The sequence below is a fragment of the Manacus vitellinus genome, unplaced genomic scaffold (genome assembly GCF_001715985.3).
Source record: "Manacus vitellinus isolate BGI_N305 unplaced genomic scaffold, ASM171598v3 scaffold_86_pilon, whole genome shotgun sequence".
NCBI lineage: Eukaryota > Metazoa > Chordata > Aves > Passeriformes > Pipridae > Manacus > Manacus vitellinus.
Window position 1 is genome coordinate 474,353 of NW_021940851.1, and position 27,084 is coordinate 501,436.

A 27,084-nucleotide genomic window follows, 5' to 3' on the forward strand; every position below is an offset into this window, starting at 1 on the left:
TGTTTGCAGCAACTGCCCTGTCTAATATTTCCCTCAATTTTAAAATGGCCTTTGAAATTCCACAGGAATCGATGGCATGTAGTGTCAGGATACAGTAAAACATTTCCAGTTAAGAAATCTTGATCAGAGATGAAGGGACCTCCAAATGTGGAGCCAAGTAATTCCAGGTGGTTGCTAAAGATACCTTTTGCTTTTTTTTCTTGTTTATGTTCAGGGAATATTAACCATTTATTTGGGGGAGGGGGAAAGAGAAATCTGGCAAATATTCGCTTTATTTTACATTGCTCTGCTTAAAACTGTGTTTCCCTTCTTTCATAATAGCAGCAAATGTGCTGTTTCTGTTAAACAACCATAAAGCACATTTGTAGGCACATAATAATGAATAGCATTCTTAGGTTGCATTATGGTTTGTAAACAACTTTTTGACCGTGTATTGATTCAATAAATGTTTCTGAGGATCATTTGGAAAATGCAGGAAGCTTTGAGGACTGAAAGAAAATATCTTGTTTATAGCAATCTCCATAAAAAGGGTCTTTATGCTGCTGTGAGAACTAAAAGTTAATGCCTTTTGTACCGAGTAGCATTTAATCTTGGTGCAGAGCTGCCTCTGATATGAAATTATTATGTGCTGGCCTCTGCCCAAAGTGCCACTCATGGAATTGGATTCTCTCATGTTTCAAGGCTGGCTTCGAGTCAGCGTGCATGATACTTCACAACCACTTTCTTCACTAGGCATGTTCCTCCTGTGCTGTAGAGAATGGAAAATTTTATTATCCCTCCAGAATGGCTTATGTAATATATATTTAAAACGTTTGTGATCTCGGCGTTCGCGTCTTCTGCTGACTTCTCGCTCTCGAAATGACAGAGAACGAGCATCGGGGCTGAGTATTTCTGGAGTGTGGGTTACTCAGCACAGCGTTGCTGGCCAGAGTGTGAGGCTGAGTTTTCTTAGTTTCAGTTTATCTTGGAGTTTGCAGTCGGAATCTCAATTTTAAAAAGTGGCAGAGTAACCCAAACTCCCCCTTGGCTCCGTGTCGCGCTCTGCCCCCGTGTGAAGGCCGTGATTGAGGTGGGTTTTGTTTCAGGGCTCCAGAGTTGTGACTGCTGAACCCTTTGGGCTCAGGGCTCCGTGGAGCAGATGGGTGATTTTAGGGAGCAGGAATCCCTGAGCTGTGACAGGCGCTCCGGCCGTCCCGCGGCCGTTTGGCTCCGGCCCCTTCGCGATGACCTCACCGGCAAAGATCTGACAAAAGTGGAGGATTTCCAAGCAGAAAAAAAAAAAAAAACAAAAAACCCTCGAGGTTCCCTGACTGTCGGTGGGGCCTGCAGCTAATTTATGGAAGTGAGACTGGGAGAATGAGAGCAGGCTTGGCATCAGCTGGAGCCCTGCGAGATGCTATCGGGTTACCATTGCTCAGAAATGACGAGACGTTTCCACAATGGGAAATTGTTATGATGGTTTGTCTAACAATTTCATTAGGGCTTCTTTTTGTAGCCTTGCTTGTAGGCAAATGGTGGCCAGATGACTTGATTATCTGTATTTTAATTAAAGGGAAAAGTTGAATAAAAATATGTAACCGAAGAGGAAATAGAAGCGTCTACTTATATTGCTCTTCAAAAACGATAAAACTGCTTTTGAGAAATGCATTTACAACACTGAGGGCTTCTAAATATGTATTTTTTAACTTTTGACAGTTCAGGGATGCAGTTCTGTTATCAGAAAAAACAACACAAAGCTCCTTATTTAAGTTAATCAAGCTGCATTTATTCTGGAAAATTAAGACAGGAGTTTTTATTGGTTTAAAAGACATGGTGTTCTCAGAGTTTGTCACCGAAGAAGATAAAGATGTAAAAAAAAAATTGTCAGGTATGATTTGTATCAGCAGTTGATGGGGAAGGGACTGACTGAGAGATTCTGGTGTGTTTATCATTTGACAGTTCATTTTAAGAAATGATTTCTGACAAGTTGAAGAAATCAGGAAATTCCAGGTGCAGAGGGAATGGAATCTGGCATGTGACTATCTGGCTGACATTGTGCAGTTCTTATAGTGAAAAGCTGATTAAAGAACAGCTGTTAGCTTAAATCAGAAAGTTTGTTGTAGTTTCTACTGCAACTTTTCTGTGAGAGCCCTTTTTCTTTGGGTTGCAGTCGGTGTTCACAACGAGCAGAGCATGTTCCAGTTTAATAAATCACTGTGCTCACTTGGCACTTGTGCTGGTGACATTAATGACAAAGGATTTACATGAATATCCAGGCAAGGTTTTTCTCAGAATCAAAAAAAAAAAAAAAAAGAAATCACAATACATCTTGTTCTGTCTGTTTTCATGATATGTGTGTTTTTCTCCTGCCACTAAAAGTATCCTCTGTAAAACTCCATCAGGGCAACCTGTGTTCTTAGTTAGATTCTACTGAGCTGTTCTTCACAGGATGACATGATTTAATTTTAAGAATTTCAGCTGATTTTCTCTCTGCCAGCATTTCCTACTGCAGACACTAGAGGATCCACAGCAGGGATGAAGTTTGGTACTACATCTCTATACTTACATAATTCTAGACACACATTTGTGTAAGTCTGTGTATATGTGTGTTAATATGTAATTTTACTGTATTAGCCACACTGGCAACCTCAAGTTTCAGAAATGATCTTCTTTCTTTACCCCTTCCTTAACAAATGCACAAGGTAATAGAAATTATGCAAGTGCCCCAGGCCTGGAGGACACGACTGGCCCTGGAGAAGAACCCCAGCCCTGAGAAAATTTGGGATGAGAGTTATCCATGGAGTGTGTAAATCAGAGCATGCTCCTTGACTGATGGGGATAAGAATTTTTTTTTTTTTTTTTTGGGGGGGGGAGAGGAAAAATGCAGGAGGAAGAGCTGGTGGATCTGGTCTGATACCAGATGAAAAAGCAGACAGAGACTGTGTGGGAGGAGGAGAGAGGGGAGTGGGGCAACAGCTGAAGAGGCAGAGGTAAGGAGCAAGGCTTGAACATAGAGAAAACAACTTGATTTTGCTGCATTTTCTAGCATTCCCTACAGCTTCTGGTTGTTATGATACATATCTAGTAATTTTAGCTGTAAAATCTGTGCTGCTTTGGGCTGCCTGTTTCACTAGGATGTAAGATATGAGACAACACTGGATTTTTACAGCTTGTTTTATTGAGAATCATTTTCCTTATCTAGTGTGTATTGTTTCTCAAGTATGTCCTAAATTGGGCTGTTGAACTTCTTTAAGAAATGTTTTAAGAACTACTTCAGAGAACATTTCAGAATATACTTTTTAATCTGTAAAAACAAATCAATATATAATTAAAACAATTGTTAAAGCCAAGATTTAGCAGGCTTAGTATTAAGGAGATTAGTACAGTCTGTCCCTACTTGTTTTAACATGGGTAAGAATCTCTACTGCACTTTAAGAGCAGAATTACAGTAAATTCATTTATTTTTTGCACATGTTGAGAACTAAACTTTTAAGTTTAGATCATATAATAACCAGAGTCTTTAAAAGTGGGTCCCTGCACTGAGTCTCAAAATATTCATTCAGCAAACAACCCACATCTACATTTTTAACCAGCTTTTTGCCCTTCAATGTAGACTTACTATAAAGTGAATTCCATGTCTGAACAACTTCAGAGAGAGAACCTAAATAAAGATAAGGCCATTTTCGTTTGCTAAGGGAAGGGAGATTATGGATAGAAAGTTTATTACTGAACAGTTTACTTATTGCTCCTTTTTTTTTTTTGTCATATAGTTTTTTGATGTTACAGTTGCAACAAAGGAATTGCTCATGATTTCTTTGTAACTTACCATTCAACTGATGAAGGCAGGTCATAAGTGGAAAAATTTATATTATTCTCATAAAAATTATTTGAAAGGAAGAGCAACATTCAGAACTGGAGAAAGTGTATCACCCTGTGCTTTAAAGAACTGTGCCTGGATTCTTTCTGCCTGTTTTATAAAACCAAGTTTTAGGAACTGAAGGATCCTCAGAGTTATATAAGCTGGAGAGAACTGTTTTGTGGGAACACGTCTCGGCATTTCCATGGAGCCAAAATGGATGCAAATGAATTCCAGGAGGTTTTTCTGAGATTCTGTTGCGAGATAAGGAAAAATAATTGTGTTCCGATGCACGATTGTCAAGATTTGACTAAGAAATCACATATGGCATGTTTTGACTTTAGAACTCCTTACATGAAGCAAGCAATTACCCATGCATTTTTCTGGGCTGGAAGACATGCTTTGCTTCTTTCCAATATGGAATTGTTGGTGTTACGACCAGTGCATGTACCACAACTACTTGACAGGAGCAGCAGCTGCAGAGAGAACTTTTATCTAGTTAGATTCCCATTTTTTTTTGTGTGTTTTACATGTTGGTATCCTAGTACAATGCACTGGGTGATGGAAAAGAAAATACAGTAACTGAAAGCAAGTTCTTACTCTTATTTTTCTACTCCCTGTACAGAGAGAGGAGCACTTTCCCAAAGTTACCATGAGCAGTATGAGCTGCAAATTATTATGAATATTTGAATTGCTTATTTGAGTTCCCGAGGTTTTGTTACAGATCCCTGAAAACAATTTAAAGCTGAACTTCCTGGTTTTAGAATCCTTCTGTCACTATTTTAAACGAGCCTTTGCGAGTTGGTATCGGGGACATTTTGCAATCATGGGAAGCTTTTCCTTCTGCCTCTTTCAGCCACAGGTAACATCTGGGAAGGAAAAAAGGTTGGATTTGCTGTTCCAGTCCAATGGTGTGTATGAATAGACAGAAAGGATAAGGATGTGCTTTTTTTATCTCTGCAGCAGTTTTCTTTTGGAGGTGGAAGGGAACTTCTACTCTAAATATTTCCAAGCTTTTCCCTGTCCTATATGATCCATGTTTTCTAAATAGCAGTCCAGGAATAGCAGATTAGACATTTTTGAACTGCAGTAAACCTTAATATAATTATTGCCACCCTTATTGCTCCACACAAAACAATTTCTCTATCTGTTCAAGACGTTTCTTCCTCTTAGAAGTACTTGATAATTTCCTGGTAAAATGTTATTGTCACAGCCACTGTCAAATTCCTGATTTTTTTTTCACTAGTTTGACAAAGGGAAAGCACATATCAGACTTTAAATTCAAAATTAATTAATAAAATCAAAATTGAGTACTTTGCTCTCAGTTTTCTATTTCCCCAACTATTGTTTTCAAGAAACAGACCCAAATTGTTCTTATTTAACCAAGGATAAATGAATCACTCACTAGATGTCACAGATTGATACGTATTTTATCTGTTTTTGTAGTTTGTGTGGAACTATTCTGGAAATGCATTTTAAACTCTTTTTTTTTTTTTTTCATTTTAGTACTGATAGAAATAATCCCTGACACTTTTTCCCTCAAGATAATTTGTTTTTAAAAGTTAACCCTTTGGTTTGGGGCTGTTAATTAAGGGCCGTCAGCGAAGGTGTTTCATATTTAATCAGTTAAAAGTTCATCTTTGGAGTGGCTGGGTGGTAGAGCTGAAAATTTCAAACCTGTTGTAACACTAAAAAGAAAAATAGCCAAGGTCTGGTCAAGAGAGTCTTAAAAAAATGAGGGCTAAGATGACGTCTATTCAGACTAGACTTCTTAAGAACCTGGCCAGAATCAAGCTTTGAAAGCTTTTATTTCCTTGCCTGGATAAATACTAAATTTTAGTGGGAAAAGTCACCTTTTTTCAGGTGTTTTTATTCACTTGGGTCTTTAAAAAAAACGCAAAAAACCAAGTTTCTGGGCATTGTGGTTAGATTTTGTTAAATGAGCGTTGTCTCGTTCTCCGTGAAGCGTCGCCATTTGTACGAACTTGGTGTTTGAAAGCAGGAGAGCACGAATATCTCTGAGGACAGAAACAGGTGGTTGTCCTCAGGAACGAGTCAGGAGAATCCAAAGTCTTTGGGAATGAAGAATGTGCCATTGTCAGAAATGCCCCTGTTGGAGCCTGGTGACCAATTCTCAGGCGCTGCCTCGGCCTCGGGTCGCGTTCGTTTGCGTCTTTGAGCGCCCTGTTTCCCAAAGTCACTCCAAAATCCCTGAATTTTAGGCATGAGCTTTGACTTCTGCTGTGCTTTCTGCAGCACTGGTGCTCAAACGTGGTCTTGAGGAGCAGAAACTCGTGGTGTTTGTGACTTGAGTAAAGCCCCGGCGTCAAACCCCGGCGAGGGTTCGTCTCGATAAAGTTCCGCCTTATTCCTGTGAGGGTGGAACATGTTCTATATCCACCCTAAAAGGATGTAAATTAAATTAATTAATAATTTCTTCATGAACATAAATTAATAAATTAAATTTGGGGTATTTTTTTCCCCCCCTTTCTCCCTGACAGTTGGACAAATGCTTTTGGGAGCTCCTTCCTGGAGCTGCCTGTGCCTCAGGACCCTTAGAACTACCTAAGGTGTGGTGTAGCATTGGCTCATCATCCTCTTGGGTTTTTCCCCCCCCCCAAGGAAAAACTTTTTCCTCTTTTGCTCTGAACGATTTTTTTTCCATCCCAGCAGAAAAAAAGTAAGTGTTAAATCTGAGAAGGCTGAAAAAGGGAGAGGAGAATTGCAACGGGTTAAAAACCACACGACTGGGATAACTGTAGGTGTGGTTTGTATCACCCCCGTGGGTTTTAATACTTTTCCCTATGTTTTGTAAGAAATATTTATTAATTTTCTGATAAACTGAGTATTATTGAAGCTTCTTTCGGAGTTCTCTGTGTGATATCTAAGTTTTACTCTGCTGTGTAGGAAGTATTTTTGAAGCACGAAGCTTGACTTTTCTGATACTCTGCTAAATAAAAAGCAGTGATTTACTTTTTGGTTTTTTTACTTTTTTTTTTTAGACTATCCCATGCTGTCAGGTTAATTTTTTTTTAGGACCCTTGGTTAGCAAGGAGGTCTTAAGTGAAAGTTAGTAGGTGTTTAGCTTAATACTGGTTTTTGTCTTTGTAGTGGGTGTACTATAAATAACACACCAAGTATGTTCTTGCCATTATAGTGTATAAAATGAGTGTTCTCAAGAAATCCTGCCTTTCTAAGATGTTCCTTTCGGCATCTTTTTGTAATTTATAAACTATTATGTCAACCTGAGTGTGTTTTAGCAAAGGATTATAAAATTTATGGTACATGTTGAACATCAGCTGTGCAGCTTTGGGGACAGGGCTGTGTTGTAATCCCCGAGTCGTGGGACATGTGAAAACGTGTTGTGGTTTCACCTTAATATTTCACAGACGTTTCTTTAGCTCAGAAAACCCCTCCAGTTGTGACAGAGTTGGGAGTTCTTTCTCAGAAGAGGCAAAAAACGAGGTACAGCTGAAAGCTTGGAGTTTAAAGCGTGTTTTGCAGCGCTGAGAGGAGAATCTTTGGCTCCTGTTCTGCTGTTTCATATTCATGAACACTAAATTCATTCACATTTGATGTGTATGACCCTGTTGAGAGGCAAAACAAACCTGATGGAAAACCTTCAGCTAAGAATTGTGTATTATCAGTGCTAAGAAAAAATATTTTTCTTAGGTTTTATTTACTTAAATCATTCTGCTACTAATTCCAAGATTTTCAACAAACAATTTTATTCTCAGTTGAGGGTGAAAAAAAAAAGTTTGGGACCAAATAAAAATACTATTATGTGATAGCTGTTATACAGAGCCAGCTTTACCAACTGAATATATTGCATCTAATTTATTGCCCTATTAGCTGAGAACAAAATTCTTCTGTATTTTTTTCCTAGTCAATACAGAATACTTTTGAGAGTAATTTAATATATGTGTGTACAGCATTTAGGGTTAGATTTATATCTTAATTTATTCTTTCAAACATGACTTTGATTATATAATTTTTAAAAAAAACCACCCCACTTTAATATGCATAATGCCCAGATTTTAGTGCAGAAGTGGAATGTCTTTTCCTTTCTGCCTGGTTTCTCCAGGCTTAATTTTAGCCCAGTTGCACAATTTACTGTGCACTTTCCTTCAAAAAAAACAACAACAATTTCGTTACAAAGTAGGTGTCACGAAGAATTAAAGGCTTGAACTGTAATTTATCACACCTTTTTCTGGTAGGATAAATCAACACCTCCCAGCCCCTCTGATTTATCAGCCTTTTGGAGAAGTGTTACGTCGTGATGTTATGTCAAAGGTGGACCTTGTTCTTCTTGATCCTTTACCCTCCCAGTCAGATTTATAGTCCGGGGCAGCAAACGTGCCCCAATTACTGGGCTGGTGTGGGACCAGTTCACCTCTCATAGGTGCTCATGTGCTGTTTAATTCCTGAGATTGAAAGCTGCAGACTGTGGTAAATGAGATTTCGTCCTGTGATTTTTAGTGTCCTTTGCTTCAACCTAAAAACTTTATTAGGGATTTACTGACTCGGAGCCTAAACCTGCTTTTTCGACTCGTGTGACACGTCGAGGGTGCATTTGTGATGTAGGTGAATATGGATCTAACTTAGAGTTAATAAAATATTTAAGAACATTTTAACGTAACTCTTCGGAGGTTTTGGGGTTTTTTTAACCATAAAACACGAGCTGAATTTTAAAGAACTTTCTGTTTTTCTTAGAAACCTCGAGCAGGTCTCAAAAATCAGTGCCAGCCACGAGGAATTAGTGCAACGTTATAAAATACTGCTTCATCAAATTAGGGAGTTTTTTGTTTAAGTAGAACCCCTGGCCTTTTGGGATGGAACATGGTTCCCTTTCCTATGTCATGGGGTTTTTTTTCCACAGCCATGGACAGCCCCGGGTTTTTTTCACAGATACGCTTTCAGCTCTGGATGACGTTTAGCCTTTGACCCAGGCACTTTCTTACAATAAACAGTTTGTTGATGAGAGCAGCTGCTGGGAAGATTGCTTCCAGACTGTTCTGCTGCAGCTGAGGAAGGGAAGGGAAGGAAAATCCGGGATGCACCTTACGGCGTCCTCCTCGTTCCTCCGCTCGGCTCCGCTTCGCGTTGAGCGCCGAGCACGGGGGCCGTCGGCACCTACTCCTGCCCTCCTTGTGCCTCCTGGAAACCCAGTTCCCCAGTGGAACACTCTGCTAGAGCCCAGAGAGATACAGATATAAAAAAATCAGACCACAATTGATTTCTTTCTCTATTATTTTTAACCTGTTGACAGCATTATTTTCTCTACAGAAGGCAACGCCTTGACTTGTTTTTCGTCACTCGGTGGATTCCGACCTGGGCCCTGCAGCCTGTTCCTAGAATGGGCTGCTGCAGGTTGGAGAAATCAATTTTCTGCCTCCATAGAGTGCTTTTTTAAAGCTTAATTTGATTTTGGACTCAGGTTTAGGCACAGATTTGTGAGCGGTTGCTGGCCGTGTAGTTTGGGAGTGGGTTGAAATCCAAGATGCTTCAAGTTGAAAGGAATGGAACTGCAATGAGAAGGATAAGGATACTTTGCAGCACTTTGTTAAAGATATTTCCTTTTTTTTTGGATGAATTATTCCATATATCACTTGGGAAAACGGATCCACTTCTGTCTGGGGCTGTTTCTACTCCCTGCAGTGCTGAGATGATGCGCTGTTTATGTAATGCAATACTTGTTTTTGAAAACACACTGAGGTGTGGAGACAAAAATAAGGCTCTTGAATAAGTCTCTGGAATAATCTTTCAGCTATGATGAGCTTTTTCTGCCTCTCTTGAGAAAGTACATCACAGACTAAAGTAACCACCCAGACCACAAGGGACTCCTAAAAATCTGATTGGTCGTGAATATAAAAAAAAGTTACCAAACCCTCCCCTTCTGTGTTTTGCACTATATCTCAGTGTAGGAAATATAAAAATATTATTAGTAAACTGAAACAGATTTCCAAGCTGTGCAGTATCCTGAGGGTGCACAGCAAGTATCAGCCAAGCAACTGCAGTTCCTGAGAACATGAAATGGGAACGTGCCTCGGTTGTAGGACAGTAAAATCTTTATGAAGTTCTTTGGGTGATGGGGAAAGGAGGGAGTGGAGAATTGGGGGTTTCTCTGCTTCCCAAGATTTTTTTATACTGGGAACTAAAAACACCAGTGGTGAAAATAATGGCCCCCTGAACGGAGTAAGAGACTCACAGCTTCTCCCCCTGAGCTGCTTGTCAGCTAAAACATCTTCCTTGTAACAAAATATGCAAACCAAGTGAAAATATTATAAATGGTCTGAAGATGGATTAAAATCAGCCAGTGGGACTGTGGAGGGAAACTCAATTTTTATCCATTTCCTTGAACAAGGACTGAACTTTGAAGTTAACTGTAGGCAGTTAATGTTAAAAGAGTTTTTTATATGTTTTCTGAGAATAAATTCTAGTCCTTCACGTGTTTCAAAGCAGATTTTGAATGTGCTGTAAGTAAGTTTTGTGGTCAGAAGATCTGTTTATTCTAGTTGTTTCAGTTGTTACAAAATCCATCTTCAAGCTTACACTTAAGTCTAGAAGAGGAATTATTCAGGGCTCAGGGTGTGAATGTGTAGTTTGGCAACGTTATTACATATTAATGACATCTGAACAGCATTGAAACTATTATATTTATCTATAATATCTGTAATTTTGTGATATTAGATATGTAGTAATATCTAATATCTGTTCTTCATCTTCTTTCAGTTCCTCTGTGATTACCTAGAGATGATTTTCTTTCCTCATCTGATCTATCCAGTTTTTGTGGTTTTTTTTTCCTCATTCCTACAGTCTTTTCCTGAGGAGAAAGACACTGTACTGGGTCTCCCTTGCTTTTAAAACAAAATAATGCCTTTCAATGAATGATTGTAGTAAATTTAACACTTACAGAATGTTTTACAAAGCCTCAGTAAAGGGTAATATAGACATGTAGGGTTCAAAATGAATAAGGATTGTATAGAACATCACATTTTTCCTGCATCTCCTGTACATTTACAGGAAGGTTTTTTTGGTGATGTGAAATGTTTATTTACTTTTAGTGTTTTTCCATATTTTAATGTGGATTTAATGTGAATTTAATTTTCCATGTGATTTAATCAGTCCATCAACTGGTAATATATGAACCAGTGCATCACCTGCAAACTTTTCTCAGGTACAGTGAAGCAAAACTGGAGGTAATTCATTGGAAATTATTACATTTTATGCAAAGGAAGGAGAAAAGCTGTTCAATTGTGTTCTAGATATGTACCCAGCAAGTGCATACTTGGCCTCACTTACTCAACAAGCACAGCTAAAGTGAAGTATTACCTTATAATCACAATATGGAGTCTTCAAGTAGAGCATGAGTAGTTAAAACTGTCTCCTTTTCCCTCCCAAGAAAGGGGAGAGCTGATGTCTAATGTTTGTTTTATGGCACTATATTTTTAGCTTTCATTTAGTTTTGCCTCCACGTTTTTAATGGAAACCAAATGAATTTAGGCTGTGCCTGAATTTTGTCTTAACAAAGAATTCCATTGATACAGAGTTTAAGACCCATCAGAGTTTGGTAGGAAAGAGCAGCTCCCAAACATGCCCAGTGAGAGAGATCTTTGCATTTATCTTTATGTGGATCTGAACATACAGATAAAAATAAGAAAATACCTCAAAATGCTATATATACAAACAGATTGTAAGAATAAAGTCTTGGGTTTGGGCTTATTTTCCACCATTATAACTGGAATTTTGTGTGCTTGGTGCATAAGTCTCATTGTTTGATAGAGCCCAGGTGCAAATAAAATCTTCTCCATGAGGAGCTGTAATTTGGTGTTATTTTATACTACAACAGAGAAAGGTTCACAGGCAGCTGGGTTTTGTCTCCCATGTCTCCCTCTTTTCTCCTCCTTGTTCAATCTCAACCCTAAGTGAGGGAAAAGCGAAACTAATGATTATGAAATTAAAAAGAATTTTAAACAGCAAAAGAAAACTTCTGCTGCTCTGGAGCAGTTCCTTCACACACCTGACCAAGCTCTTAAAATCACAGCAAGCAGATGTTAAATCATAAACAAAATACAGCTTTTACTCTTCCTTCTTTATGTTACAATTACCACACTGACCAATTTGTGCTGGAGGAGCTGAGGGTGGGTAGTGGCTTAATTTTCTGTGTCTGTGAAGCTATTGAAACTACATTGTGCTTTTACCATTTCAAATAGGGGTAGAGACATTTTCTCATTGTGAATATTAAACTTCTGGTTGAATATTTTTAGCTGTGAGAAGCTGATTAACTCTCCTGTATCCAGGTTGTTTGGTTGACATGTCAAATTTCATTTTCTTGCTTTGAGAAAGAAGGGGAAAGTCTTTGCCTTTGGGAATGTACATGAAAAAAGTGTGGTTTGAAAAAAAAAACCCTACAGTTTTATAGGAAATAATGGTCTTAACCTGAAGGAGGGCAGGGTTAGGTGGGATATTGGGAAGAAATTCTTCTCTAGGAGGGTGGAGAGGCCCTGGCACAGGTTGCCCAGAGAAGCTGTGGCTGCCCCTGAATCCCTGAAAGTGTCCAAGGCCAGGTTGGATGGGGTTTGGAGCAACCTGGGCTGGTGGAAGGTGGCCCTGCCCATGGCAGGGGGATGGAAAAAGATGATCTTCAAGGTCCCTTCCAACCCAAACCATTCCGTGATTCTGTTATTCTGTGAAATTAAATTTGGCTTGACTTTAGTTCTCCCACCCCAAACTGATGAATAACAATTTCAGAAGGTATTTGTGCCACCCTAAAACAAGTGTAATTATTGTATTTACAAAGGGTGAAAGCGATGGGGTGGGTAACACAGACTTTATAGGACTGTGTGTGTGAGTAGCTGCACTCACTGTCAGTGTTTGAACACAAAAGAGCTGCAGCTTCTTGGATTCCACGATCATGTAAAGCTTGTTCAGGGTTTAGATAATTCTGGATTTTCAGGGAAAGCAGTGGACAGGAATTAGGGTGTTTTCTTGCCTTGGGTTGGCTGCCTGGGCACACCTGGGCTGGTCCCAGAGGGTTCCTGACCCAACACTTCTCGTTGGAGCGGCCACCAGAGGTTGCTGCAGAACGGCGGATGCCGTTTGGAGTAGGAGAGGTTTTGGAATTCCAACTGAATCCTCAGTTTAAAAAAATCACACAGGTTCTGACACGAATTTATTCCTTTTCAGTGGAGTTGAAGCAGAGGTTAACCCTGTTTCTTATATAAATTTATTTCATTGAGTAATAATGTACTTTTCTGTGTGCCGCTATAACTGTGGGGACCACAGCCCATCCGTGTTGTGAAGGAAGTTCTTACAGGAAAAATTAATTTTTCTAGTGTGTATTTGACCAGCACTTGAAACTTTGCCTTGTTGAAAATGTAAACCCCTATTTTCTTAACAATTTTTAAAAATCCCTGTCCTTGATTAGGAATTCCTCGTGTTTGTGTTTTTGCTCAGCTCAGTAAGCATGTGGACGTTGTGGGGACAAAATTAACTTGATAGTTATACACATATAACAATTCTTAAATGGTTCAGTACGTGTTAGAAGCAAGAAAATTAAATCAAGAAGTAAGACTAAAAACTATGAGGAAAAATCACTTGAAAGTGATCACTTGAAAGAATATAGTAAAGTGTGTATATATATATATATAAGTACAAATATGCCACACAATTTCAACCATATATGCAGTCATAAGTGGCATATTTGTACTAATGTAACATCACACATAAATAGATGCTCTTTTGCTCTTTTAAGAAATTATTTGCTCTTTTAAGAAATTATTTTCTGCTGAGAAAATTTCTGGATTTGAAAAGCAGGCATTTTCTGATTAGTTTTTCCCTGACAAAAATGAAAGCTGTAATTTTTCTAAATATGGGATATTATAGCCAATAAGTTGCTGTGTGTATGTGAACCAAGTAGGATAATGTGTGAAGAATTTGTCAGCAGTCTGTCAAAGCTCTGGTGTTACACTGAGGGAAGGAACAAGTGCTTCAGGCAAATCAAGTCAAAGAAATGCTCACAAAACCTTTAATTATTATCACACCATCATTTATGATGTATATGCAAAAAAAGGGAAGGGAAGAAAATATTTAAAGCATATTTTATTTAAAAAGTTAGAGTTCAGAGGGAACTTTAGAAAACCAAGAAATGAGAAGTAGTTTCTCTGTAATTACAGTTTAGTTACTGAGTCACTCTGAGGTTGTCCTGGGGCTTAGAAGTGATGGAATTTGGGAAGAGAACCTTCCTTTCTTTGTATCCTTCTCCACTACTTGTGCTGCAAAGCAGCCCCTCTGCTGACACTCAGCACACAAAGAACATCCCACAAGCAGCAGTGTCCCTGTGAAATTTGAGAATATGCAGCTCCTGAGGGTGGAAAAATCTGTAGAAAGGTGTTAAGAGCAGGACTTGCTTCTCTCATTCCTTCCTCAGGTGTAACAGCGGGATGTGGAAAATCGGAGTCATTCCTTGGATAGATAACTGTTTGGAGGAAGTTTGCTCTTAGCTTGTGGTTTGTGGGTTTGAAAGAGTTGGACTGGAGCTCTGAGACATCTCATTCAGGGGCAGGAGAGCTCAGTTGTGTCCTCAGCACTCACGGAGGGAACGCTCATATTCCAGTTCCCAGATACGGCCCTAAATGGGAAGGAGGGGAATGTGTTTGCTTAGAGCTTTTTTATTTAAAAGTCACAGGTTTTCCCCTTAAAATTTTGAGGGCAGGAATCCTTAGTGAATTATTTTCAGTGGAGTTGAAACCATGGTTTTTTTAAATGGTTTCATTTATCACAGTAAAGGACAACTTTGACCCTAGGACAGCTCTCTGAAATTTAGGCTACGAGAAGTCCCAGCGTCTGTGTTTGTGGGCTCTTAAACTTACAGTTTCCAAAGACAGGGTAAACATTTCACATCAAATTTATCAAAGTAGAATTATTTATCTCCAGAAGGAGTTCTGTGAATGTGTGACACTTGTTTCTGGGGTGCCACTACACAGGTAATAATTGTAGTAAATCATCCATTAGCTGCAGGTGTGAGCCATTTGAGCAGATGTTCTGCTGAGGAGTCAGTAAATGCTTTTCTTACCTGCTGCTTTATCCTTCAAATCCAGCTTTGGTGATGGACTGAAGGGCTTCTTCCAGCAAAGAATTTCAGCATGCTGAAAAACCTGCATGATACAGATGAATGTGTGCACTCCAGGCTCCAGGAAAACCACTACAAACCCTCTTATAGGGAAAAATTAAGCTTAATTAACCTGCAAACGAGCATGATCTCAAGCCTAGGAGGACAACACCAAGTAGTCAGGCCAGGCTGGAGTAGAACAAGCAGCAGAACTTGATCTTTGAAGCTGAAATGGGGTCAATTTTCCTGTTTGGAAGTAGGAAACGATTACTTGAATAAAAACGTTCTCGGAAAAATGTTTCTACGTCTCCACGTGGGGGGAAATCCGTATTTCTCACTTTATTTCCCTCCCCCGCAGGAAATCCACCTTGCTTTCCTCAAGTGGCTGGAGGGGAATGTAGATGCTGAAGGATTAAGGGCATCCAGCAAGGTGTCCCTTAAATTCGTGTCGTCCTGTGGCTCCGAAGCGGAGGTGACTCCGTCCCTCATGCCGGTGGTCACGGAGATGGGAAGTTTCTCCTCGGAACATTTCAGCCTGAAGACCTATCAGCAGAACCTTCAAACCAAGAAGCTGGGCAAGATTCTGCTTTTCACTGAGGTTACCACCAGCACAATGAACCTTCTGGATGGGTAAGAGAGAGATCTAGACCCTCCCAAATTGGCTTTGCCGTCAGGGATTCCCAGTTACGGTAACGCGCGACGTTCAGAAAGAAACTGGACCCAAAATGAAACCTTTGGGTTCACAAAATATTGATTTGTGATGTGTAAAATACTGAACCATAAAGGGTGGGAAGATCTGAGCGTGACTGTGTTTGGGAGTGGAGTTTAATCTTTATTCTTCTTGCAAAGCATGAACATCTCTGGGAAAGTTCGAGGTGATAAATAAGCACGTTTGGAAGTTTAAATGCATTTCCTGGCACAAGTTATTTTCTGGCACAAGTTATTTTCTAGTACAAGTTATTTTCTGGTACAAGTTATTGTCTAAGCTAACTATTTGACAAAAGTAGTACCAAGGAGATTTTGTCCTTAATTTTAGCATTACTGTTTTCTCTCTTTTGCTGAAAATGTCACTAAAACTTCAGTGGTTCGTTTGGGTTTTTAAAACGTGGATTAGGGGATATGGAAGAAGTTCTTTCATCATCACACAGATGACCCTTGTGAATGAGTTGTGGGATACCTTTGAGAAGGTTGTTCTTTAGAGTTTAGATGGGATTAAGTGATATGAAAATCACAGCTACTAAATCTCAGGCTGGAGGCTGTGTACAAAGGCTGCACTGTTGTGTTTTTCATGGAAGTCTGATGGAAAAACCTGTCTTTGGGAAGTTGTTGCTCTTCAGGACAGATTATTCCATGAGTGTTTCTACCTGTAACTTCTCCTGGCAGTTGCTTTGGAGTATCAGTGTATTGGCAGAAATTGCAGATGAATTTTACTGGTGAAAAATAATAACCCCAGGGATTTTGGGTTGGATTTTTTTTTTTCTTTAATAGCATCATTGGTTAAATCACCTTGATTGTTATTTTAACTGATGAGTTAACCAGCAATAATGGCTTTAGTTCTCAGCCTGAGAACCTGAACTGTGAGGCTGATATAAGTTACAGAATATGCCTTCTTGCAAGTAATAAAGGTATTTTGCAATATAGGCACACAACATCTGTGAAGGAGGGTGTGTTATAAGAGTATTTAATTAAATTAGTTTGTAGTCTTGCAGAAATTACAAATGATAATTTGTGCTAAAATACTGCAATTTTAGAGGCACACATTAAATATTGTTGTTGTCAAATTTTGCCAATCCCCTTCCCCTCCTCTACATCTTCATCCTGCAGCTGGTTTTGCAGTGGCTTTTGGAGAGATACAGACAGGGCAGTTTTAAATATTAGCAGCTAAATAGGGCCACATCTGACCAATTTATGTGCAATTAATTACCAAGGAAAGCAAGAGAAGTGGTCTTGGTTTTTCAGTGACTGCAGAACCTTTACTCTCACGTATTTAAAGGTTACTTTTTTGCATTAAGTTTTCCAAATATAACGAAGTGCTTACAGATGTAGGTCTTCAAGATTTTCCCCATCGTGGTGAGGCTTGAATAGTTGGTTTTCAGGAAAGCTGGAAACCAGAAGTCCTGGCTCTAAGTAGTTTATACTGGGAAGATGGTCCCAGGCAGATTATAATTGGAATTAAAATTATTAATTTACTAATAATTTATATTAAATTTATCTTACAGAAAGACCTTTGTTTTAATAAGTTAAGGTTTTTGTCTTAAGTATCGTGGTCGATGTTATTGTAAATACTTGGTTGTCATGAATAACAGAATAATGGAATCCATGTGATTTGCAGGTCAGTGAAGACCCTTGAGTCTTAGATGATAATACTTCATAAATATTTCATAAATACGAATATCTTAGATGATAACATTTCACTAGAAATCGATGCAGAGACCTATTGGATAATTTTTATTCAGAAAAAAAAGTTGTCAGGTTTTTAAGGTACTTCCAGATAATTTTCATTAAAGCAAAAAGTGGTCAGGTTTTTAAGGTGCTTCCAAATGAACCCCTCTGAATTTGTTAGGATGTGTGCATGACACTTGTGTCTAACTGGCAGTTCTGAGTGAAAGGAAAATGTATTCCTGGAAAAAAAGATATTGTTTGCTTGAGTAAAAACTCAAGTTACCCATCGATCCTTCGCAATTCCCCCCAAAAAATTGCAGCACTTCCTTTATATAATCATATGTTGCATGACAGACTCTCAAATTTGGCCAAGTTTTGAGGGTTAAAAATATGATAGAGAGAACTTAGTGAATGTGATTTGTCATAAATTTAGCTGAGAAATTGTTTAGTGGACGATAAAAAAATTCGGCATTAAACGTGATAAAAAATATTGGGTGGATTTTCCTTCCACCAAGCGGGTGCCAAANTGGATAATTTTTATTCAGAAAAAAAAGTTGTCAGGTTTTTAAGGTACTTCCAGATAATTTTCATTAAAGCAAAAAGTGGTCAGGTTTTTAAGGTGCTTCCAAATGAACCCCTCTGAATTTGTTAGGATGTGTGCATGACACTTGTGTCTAACTGGCAGTTCTGAGTGAAAGGAAAACGTATCCTAGGGAAAAAAGATATTGTTTGCTTGAATAAAAACTAGTTACCCATCGATTCTTCACAATTCCCTCCCAAAAATTGCAGCACTGCCTTAATGTAATCATATGTTGCATGATAGACTCTCAAATTTTGCCAAGTTTTGAGGGTTAAAAATATGATAGAGAGACACCTCAAGAACTTAATGAATGTGATTTGTCATAAATTTAGCTGAGAAATTGTTTAGTGGACGATAAAAAAATTCGGCATTAAACGTGATTAAAAAAAATTCGGTGGATTTTCCTTCCACCGAGCGGGTGCCAAACTCCTGCCTCCCTTCCCACTCCCCCAAAAACCTTCGTGCCCACTCCCCCCCAAAAAAAAAAATATGAAGAGAGGGAAGGAGAAAAGGGGGCTGGAACTAATTTTATGGCTGAGCAACCTCACAGTAGAGAAACAGCCGGAGCCTAATAGGGGTCTTTGTCTGCGTTTCCACCCTGGCTGGTAACGTGCCAGTCAAAAGTCAAGCAGGAGAAACAGGTGGGAACTATTAGACCTGTCATAAAGTTTGAAAAATTGATTCTGGAGGCCCAGGGAATAGATTGGACTTGACAGTGTTGTCCTAAAGATTCTAAGGGAAAAAATTCTGTCGTTTAATTTGGGAGCCCTTGATTGTTCATTAGCTCTCCAGATGGCAGGTCGGGGTGGTTTGAGTATTAACTGTACTATCCCTGGCCTGGATTTGGGTGTCCTGAGGTAACAACAAACTGGGAATTCACCTGGAGGTACCCCAAAAATTAAGTGGCATCCACTTCGTTGTCAATTAAAAATTTGTTTCAGTGTCATCTGATTTTAAAGGCTCGATGTGGTGGTTTGAGACCCTCAGAAATCTAAATTTCCAAGTTCAAGCCCCCTTCCCACAATTTACCCCATTGTGAGGAGGGTTTTCAGACAAAACACAACTACTCAGCATTGGGGGAAAGGGAAAATACAAGGTTTGTTTGCATACATGTACATATAGGTAACAACTTAGCTATCACTTCTACAGTGAAATAATATATTTACATTAGATTAAATTTCTCTTTTTCCTTCAACAAGAGTCCAAGAAGAAAAAGAAGAAAAGTCCTCTTGCCACTACATTAGATAAGTCTCTCCTTTTCTTCCACAAAGAGTCCAGGAGAAAAAGGAGAGGAAGTCTTTTTCGCTTTCAAACTACAGTTCTTCTAAATTAAAAAAGATTAGAACCTTGGCTTTTTTTTTTTTTCTTTGTAAGGAAATTCTTTTTGCAACTTTCAGAGCCCTTTTCTTCCCAGGTATTTATCCTGATGCCACCTGAACAGGTTGATCTTGCCTCTCTCTGTGTCTCCTTTCCTCAGGGCACCCCTGGGATTGTGGATTTTAGGATGAAACCCTTGTTTTCGAGGCTGTGTCTGGTAAAGTGATACAAGAGTCCCATTGCACAGACATTCCACTCACAAGGCTGGAGATTAATACAGAAATATTTCTATTTCCAGTCTTTCTGCCCGCTCTAATTGGCTGCAATGGCTTCACGAGCATTTCTTTAAAAAATAAATTCATTAGATATAAATTTCAGTTTTATTCTGTATCTTCTATCCCGTTTCAATATTTTAGTTGGCAGAAAATTTGATTTGTACATGATTAAGCCAGCATGTGATATATTCTCTATGAAATGCTATTTGGATCCCCTTTCCCCAATATTTAAGAAGGACAAAGTGCTGTTGTTGGGAAGAGTTTGGCACAAAACTGGTGAATTTTAGTGGAAGTGAAATGTGGAATGAGGTTGCTTTCATAATTGCTGAATAGGATATTTAAATAAAATGTCAGCTTAGAATAAACAATTTCCAAACAGTTTAAAAAAAAGAAAATCCTTTACATCATCAGTGCCCTTTTACTTTTCTGGCTTCATATTGTTGGACTTTGAAAAATTAAACTACGGCTCTAATTTTGGCAGGTGGACATTAGGACTCATTTTATTTTAAAACTCTTGTTTTATTGAAATACAGATGCTGCTAATGCAGGTCTGGGTTAAGTAAAAATAGGGTTTAATTGAAGGAGATTGGAATGGCACTCCAGAGGCAGAAGCAAACAAGCTGAGGTTGACAAACTCTGTTATGTGCTGGGTGATTTTTTAATTTGTTTTTCAAATCCTTGTGATGTTTTAATTCTGTGTAAACACTGGGCCCTGTGCTCAGTCATTCCGGGCACCTCGGTGATCTCCCTTACTTTCTGTTTAAACCCTATTTTTTAAAGAACAAATTTAAAATCATTCCTGGCTCTGAGGGTGGGGAGACCCTGGCACAGGTTGCCCAGAGAAGTTTTGGATGCCCCTGGATCCCTGGAAGTGTCCAAGGCCAGGTTGGAGCAACCTGGGCTAGTGGAAGGTGTCCCTGCCCATGGCAGGGGGTGGAAAATGACCTTTAAGGTCCCTTCCAACCCAAACCATTCCATGATTCTTTGATAATGTTTGTATTTTAGCATGGTCAGACCATCCAAATACATTAATAGTCTGCTAAAATGAGTGTTTTAACTTTAACAGTTTGTATAAATTAACCCCTTACACCCTTCATCCTCAAGAATTCTGGTCAGGGAGCTGGAGAATTCCATGGTGTGCAGGAAGGATTCTTCCTTGATGGAAAGGTCCCTTTCTCTCAGGAAATAGGCACTGAATATTCAAAAAACAGGTGCTGACCAATGGGTCAGTTGCATTTGAACACTCTACATCTTTTATACTTAATCTCTTCTACAGCCACATAACCCAAAATATTTTGTCTTTTTGGATAGAGAGTGCGGAGAGCCCTCGAAATATTTATATTGCCTTTAAAAGTTTAGATCCCTTGATTTTGTTTGTATGTTAAACTTTAGGGTGGGAAGGAATGCTTTGCATGATGAATGTCTAACCAAAACCCCAAAGTTAGATATTGATGGCAGTAGACCTGCTCTTTAATCTTACTTTCCTTGATATAAGATCATCTTCCTTCATTCTTTACATCATTGGGGTTGCTAACTTTTAAACTACCTATTTTTTTTTTTAATTTATAGGATTGAAAGGCTTTTTATCCTCAAAAGAAGAAAGTTAGTGCATTGAACACCTATTAGATGCTTTTTTTCCTTAAGGTTTTTTTTATATATTTGATATTTTGGCCCTTCCTCGGGTGCCAAAAATCAGCTCAAGTAGCAGAACGAGTTTGTTTCCCTCAAATCAAACCAAATTAATTTCAGCAGTAGCTTTTGCTAATTTAGTTTTAAACATAAAATATTTCACACTTCCCCCTTCCATTCACTTCTTGGTAGTGATTTGCCTCCTCCAGCCTTTGGAGAGAGCCGATAACAAAAGATCCTGCAGGAATTCCAGAGAGTCCGTTCCCTTCCCCGCCCGTAGGAAGGGAGGAATTGGGGAAGTTTTTTTGGCACTGCTTTGCTCCTTTGCCATTCCCAGCCTCTTCTCTGCCATCCCATTTTTCGTGACGTGCTGCCTGAAGGGTTTCTCTGTTGGGATTTGTCGTCTCCTTTGAGTCGATTTTCCGGGCCTCTCTTCCCACCTGTCGCGAGCAGTTCCTGAGGGCTCCGAACAATCCCGTCCCTATTTTCCTGTCACGCACCTTGTGGGTGGGATTTTTCATGGCACTGAAGGCAAAAATGTGCCCCTCTTTCTCTTCTTGTTCTGTAAAATCAGTAGATTTTCTTCCTCTCCATGAAAGTGAGGGCCCCCCACTCGCAGGGTTTCTGTCGGTGCAGAGGGAGGTTTGGCATTCCCAGAGGGAATTGAGTCATAAAAAAAAAAAAGAGGTACTCGTTTTGCAGAGCAATTAACCCATGTTGAACTCGGAGTATATTGTATTTCCCTGCTGCTGGAAGTTCCTGAGTCCATGTCATCCTAGGAATACACACACACACAGAGCCTTGGAACTCTCCTCCTTGGTTAAATATGAGAGGAAACCCTGGAAGGCTGCACAAGAGCTGAAGGATGGAAGTGGCAGGGATTCAGTAACACTTGGTTTGTTTTACATGGGGCTGTTTTCATGCCCGTGTTTTAAAACAGATTTTTTTGTATTAAAGTGAAAAAATTCAGCGCTGAAGTTACAAATCGTGGTTTTTTTCAACAAGAGGATTAACTTGGAGTATGGAATGTTTGTAATAGAATACAATATGCCATAATGGATATAAATATCTTGTTATATGTAATATATTGCAGCATATATATATATATATATATAAAATATATAAAATATATAAAATATATAAAATATATATGCAGCATTAATATATAATGGAATATATGTAATAGAATACAATATGCCATAATGGATATAGTATCTTGTTATATGTAATATATTGCAGCATATATATATATAAAATATATATATGCAGCATTAATATATAAAATATTAATTGCAGCATATTATGTGTGTATTGTTGCTGTTGGTTTGCCGACTCCATGACTGTCAATTCTGCCTTTGAATTTTAATTTTATTTAGTAAAAAGAAGTGTTGCCTTAAGTTTAAACTGCCCAAAAGGACTCAGGGATTAATATTTGCACCTCGTTGAGAAAGATATCCTTGTGTCCATCACATAATCACCTTATTGTCCCCAACATGAGCTCAGATCACAAAATAGCCTTAAATAAAGTCATGTGCTTATAGTAATAAATTAAAAACCTCAAAGGCATAAATCAGTGTAGGACATGAGCCATGCCTTAAAAATGGGAGGGTACAACATAGAAAAACTAGGTTTGTTAATATTCATAGAATGGTTTGGATTGGAAAGGACCTTAAAGATCATCCAATGCCACCCCCTTCCACCAGCCCAGGTTGCTCCAAGCCCTGTCCAGCCTGGCCTGGGACACTTCCAGGGATCCAGGGGCAGCCACAGCTTCTCTGGGCAACCTGGGCCAGGGCCTCAGCACTGATAATGTGGTCAGATAAAACAACCTCCCCCACCCACCCTGTCCCTAATTAACTTTATTGAGCAACTCAGGGCTTGGACAAGTCCTGGATCTGCATTTCTCCCCCAACCCCCTCGTGTTGTAATTGTTATGATCATCAGATCGATAAAGGAATAAATTGAAGGTGTTGCATTCAGATAAAACAGAATAATGGTTTGGTGTCCAAGTGGAGTCACTGTCACTGGAAGTTTCAGAGGTGTCTGGATGTGGCCCTTGGGGACATGGATTAGGGGTGATTGTGGTGCTGCTGGGTGAGGGTGGCACTGGATGATCCTGAAGGGCTCTTCCAACCCTGGTGATCCTGATCTGGAGTGACAGGACAAGGGGGAATGGCCTTAAACTGCCAGAGGGCAGGGTTAGATGGGATATTGGGAAGAAATTCTTCCCTGGGAGGGTGGGGAGGCCCTGGCACAGGTTGCCCAGAGAAGCTGTGGCTGCCCCTGGATCCCTGGAAGTGTCCAAGGCCAGGTTGGACAGGGCTTGGAGCAACCTGAGCTGGTGGAAGGTGTCCCTGCCCATGGCAAGGGGTAGGATGGGATGATCTTTAATGTCCTTTCCAACCCAAACCATTCTGTGAAAGATCTGAGCACTGAACCACAACTAAATGCAGTCACACAAAGTCTGGATGATTCCCTGGAGGTTTCAGTGTCTCGTTGTGACTACACAGGGAGAAGAGAATAATCAGATTTGTTAGAAGCTCAGAGTTTGCTTCCAGTTTCCATTTTGCACATCTCCATCTCTTCACCCTTGTTAGAAAAAAAAAAAAAAAAGGAGGAGGTTGGATGTTCAGCAGTATGGAAGCTAAGTAGGAACCAGGAAACTTAAAGCATGTCTGGTTTTGGGGAGTTTAGACAGCACCTGTTCTTAAGAATAAATACACTGATTTTTGTTTGTTTTTATGCTGCCAGTCAGAAGATAGTGATTTAATTTCAGAACCATTCCCTGTGATTGTTCCCAGAGCCAAAAACTTTTCAGGCTTGTGTCTTTTCTAACTCTAAGCAGTAAACCAAGAAAATCCCACCGAATCTGAATTCTTGACCTAAATCCCACCGGCCTAATTTATTTTCACTTATAGTCCTAGTTAAAATATTTTAAGAATCTGCTTGTATTCAAACTAGGGCTTGCATTTATCACACCTCGTATCATTTAGCCCGAAATGTCATGGCCTGGAGAATGGTGTGTATAAAAAAAAAAGTGAGGTTCCCCCACTGCAGGTTTGTGATCCCCAGGATTGCCATAAAATCCTGTACCTCCTGTTGCTCTCCAAAGAATTTGCTGGCATTGTTCTTGTTGCTCAACTGTTAAAAGTGGATGGACTTCCAAAGGGGTTTGTTTTTTTTTGTAAACTTGAACTGACACTATTTTTACTGATGGTATGATCTTATATATAAAAAAAAAAAGAAAAAAACAAGACCCAGAAGTGTTTTAAAGGATTCTTTGCAAACACAAAGCCTTTATGGATGTTGCATTAAGGAGTTGTGGGATCCAGCTATAAACTGTCCCCTGGATGTTTTTGGTTTGGTTTGTGTTCAAGTGGATCATCAGGCTGTCCATCCACAGAGGAAGATGAAGAGGGATAATGAAGAGAAAACTGGAGGAGGAAAAAAAAGTAGGAAGGAGGAGGTGAGGAAAGAGGAAATAAAAACATGGCATTCAAGGGAAACAAATCTTTATTTAGCAAATACTCCAGGATGAAAGTAAAATAAGTGGGATGTAAGGAGATGGCAGTATTAATTGGGGAAAAATCTACACATTGTCAGAGTTCTGATCAAACCAATTAATGATCAGAAGCCCAAGACACCCTTGTTCAAATGGAAAATTGTCTGTGAAAGGTAATTTATTTAGTGTTTGGGTTTGATTTTTCTGAAGTCATAAAGGCTGGTAAGGATTCCACTTAAGCACATGGTGATTCCAACTCTAATTTTTCTGTTTTGGTTGAAAATTAGGGAGTATGAGGAAAGGGGAGCACTTTATTTTGCTGACACTAAATAATAATTTTGCTTGTGGTCGCAGCCGAATCTGCAGATGATGTATTCCCTCTCTGCTGGTTTATTTTTAGTCATCCCCTTTATATTTCCTACAGCCCTAATAATTTTTTGAACACTTCATCTGAATCCCACGAATTGCTTGTATTTCATGCTTTTAAAAATGCACTACATTGCACTTTTTGTGGATAATTCACTAAATTAAGTGACAGTGGGAAAGCCTCAGAGCTCAGATGATCTTTAAGGTCCCTTCCAACCCAAACCATTCCACGACCCTCTGATTCTGTGAGTTGTTAGCAAAAGATAACGTGTGTGTTTTATATGGATTATGGTACCAGATGTCAGAGATAAAAGAAATTGCTGGTGGCCACCTGCTTTTATGCACATTTCAGATCTTGTGTGGTAGCTGATGTCATGTAGAATTCACGTGATGGGGAGTAATTTAAAGTTAGCAGACCATGGCAGGTTAGGACTCGTGGAATGTTTAATATTTTCCATCACAGTTTATCCATCTGTTTGAAAAAGGGAGAAGTGAAATAAATCACCTTCTGCCGAGGTTTTTGAAAAGCAGCTGGGATTTTTTGCTCAGGGGACATGTTGTGGGAGGTTATTTCGCTGCATCCCGTGGTCCTGAGGGGGTTTTTTGAAACCTCCTGATGGAGCAAGAGGAGGAATTACTTTAAAAAAGCAAATGTGGCCTTCACAGCACTATAAATGATATTATAAAAATGGCCTTAGTTTAATCTGGTAATTTATCTAAGTACTTAAAGCTTTAGGTACATAAAACATGTTAAAATCTTGCAGGCAAATTTATTCTTTTCTTAATCTCTGTTATAGATGAGTTTTGCCAATTAATATTTATCTTTTGGGGACAATAAAAAGAAGATTTCTGCTTATATTATGTTAATTTCTATTAACAGTATTTTCCCCACACACATTCCCAGTGTTTTGCTGCTATCAGTAATTTTTATTTCCTTTTTTTTTTTTGTTTGTTTTCATGGTTGAGATGGATCAAGTGTAAGTTAATGTTGTTACAGTTTAATTAATTAGTGCCAATTATTAAAACTAGAAATCGCAGAACTTACATCTTTCTTTAAGAAAAAATAATTTCTTGTTAAAATAATTCTGATAGTTGCTGGCTTATAAGAAAAAAAATTAGGAGAAATCAATAATGTTTCATTTAGAAACTCAGCTCTTGACCTGCTTTGTACTAGGAAAAACCCCTTTTTTTCAGCTGTGGGTTCCAGAAATATCAATTTATGGGTTTTTTTTTTTCTTAGTGTTTTATGCAGAAATAGGAGGAGATGAGAAGAGATGGACATAAATGTCTTTTTGGGACATCTGCAAGAATAGCTGTAACTATAGAATAGCTGTAAACTTAATCTTAATTAACTCCCCAGAAAACTCAACCTGGAATTCTGTGGAAACCAGAGAGTAAAGGGAACAGAGAAACCTTTCACTGTGAAGATTTTTAGTGCAAGACAGACAGATTTTTGGGAGAAGGATGGGAGGAAAAGGGAGATACATATAAACTGGGAGTAAAATCAGAGTTTCCTTCCTTGTGAAGGTCAGTCAATAAGCAGGTGCTGTTCCATATTGGATGTGTTATCCAATAATTCAGTCTGGGAGAATGTCTGCAGGTCAGCAGTGGCTCCTTGCTGAAGGTGAGTTGCTGTTCCAGGCTCCTCTGGTTTTTATTCCAGCGTGGTCTGGGCACAGAATGTGCGGTTGGAGTTTTGGGAAGTGATAATTGGAATATCAGGATCCTACCAGATAGAACCTGTTTTTTGTCTGACGTGGTATTTGGAGGTTCCAGCACTCAGTGCTCATCAGAACAGATCAAATTCTTCACTGATGGTTTATATTCCACCACTAACTGGGGAACAACTGGGTGGAAACTGTAGCCCTTTTACCTGTGAGGAAAGAGGGAATATTCTCCAGTTGGCTGGAGCTGCAACACAGGGTGTTGATGACAACAGAATTATATTGGTTTAGAGGGAAAATGGTAATTTGCTGTGAGGCCTTGGCTTAACAAGCTGGTGTGCCAACAGGAGGGGTTAAGGAGGGTGAAAATGTTCTTATTTTGATGTTTTGCCAAGCTAAGCAGTGAAACACTGCGAGCATGAAC

At 39.1% G+C, this 27,084-nt stretch overlaps 1 protein-coding gene across 1 annotated transcript in view; it reads left to right on the plus strand.

Moving 5' to 3' along the window:
- HLCS (holocarboxylase synthetase) overlaps nucleotides 1-27,084 on the plus strand; it is a 106,479-nt gene that overhangs the window by 18,211 nt on the left and 61,184 nt on the right. The window contains exon 6 of the mRNA XM_008933641.4: nucleotides 15,304-15,575. Within this exon, the coding sequence (XP_008931889.4) occupies nucleotides 15,304-15,575 (272 nt within the window). The remainder of the gene's footprint in view (nucleotides 1-15,303; nucleotides 15,576-27,084) is intronic.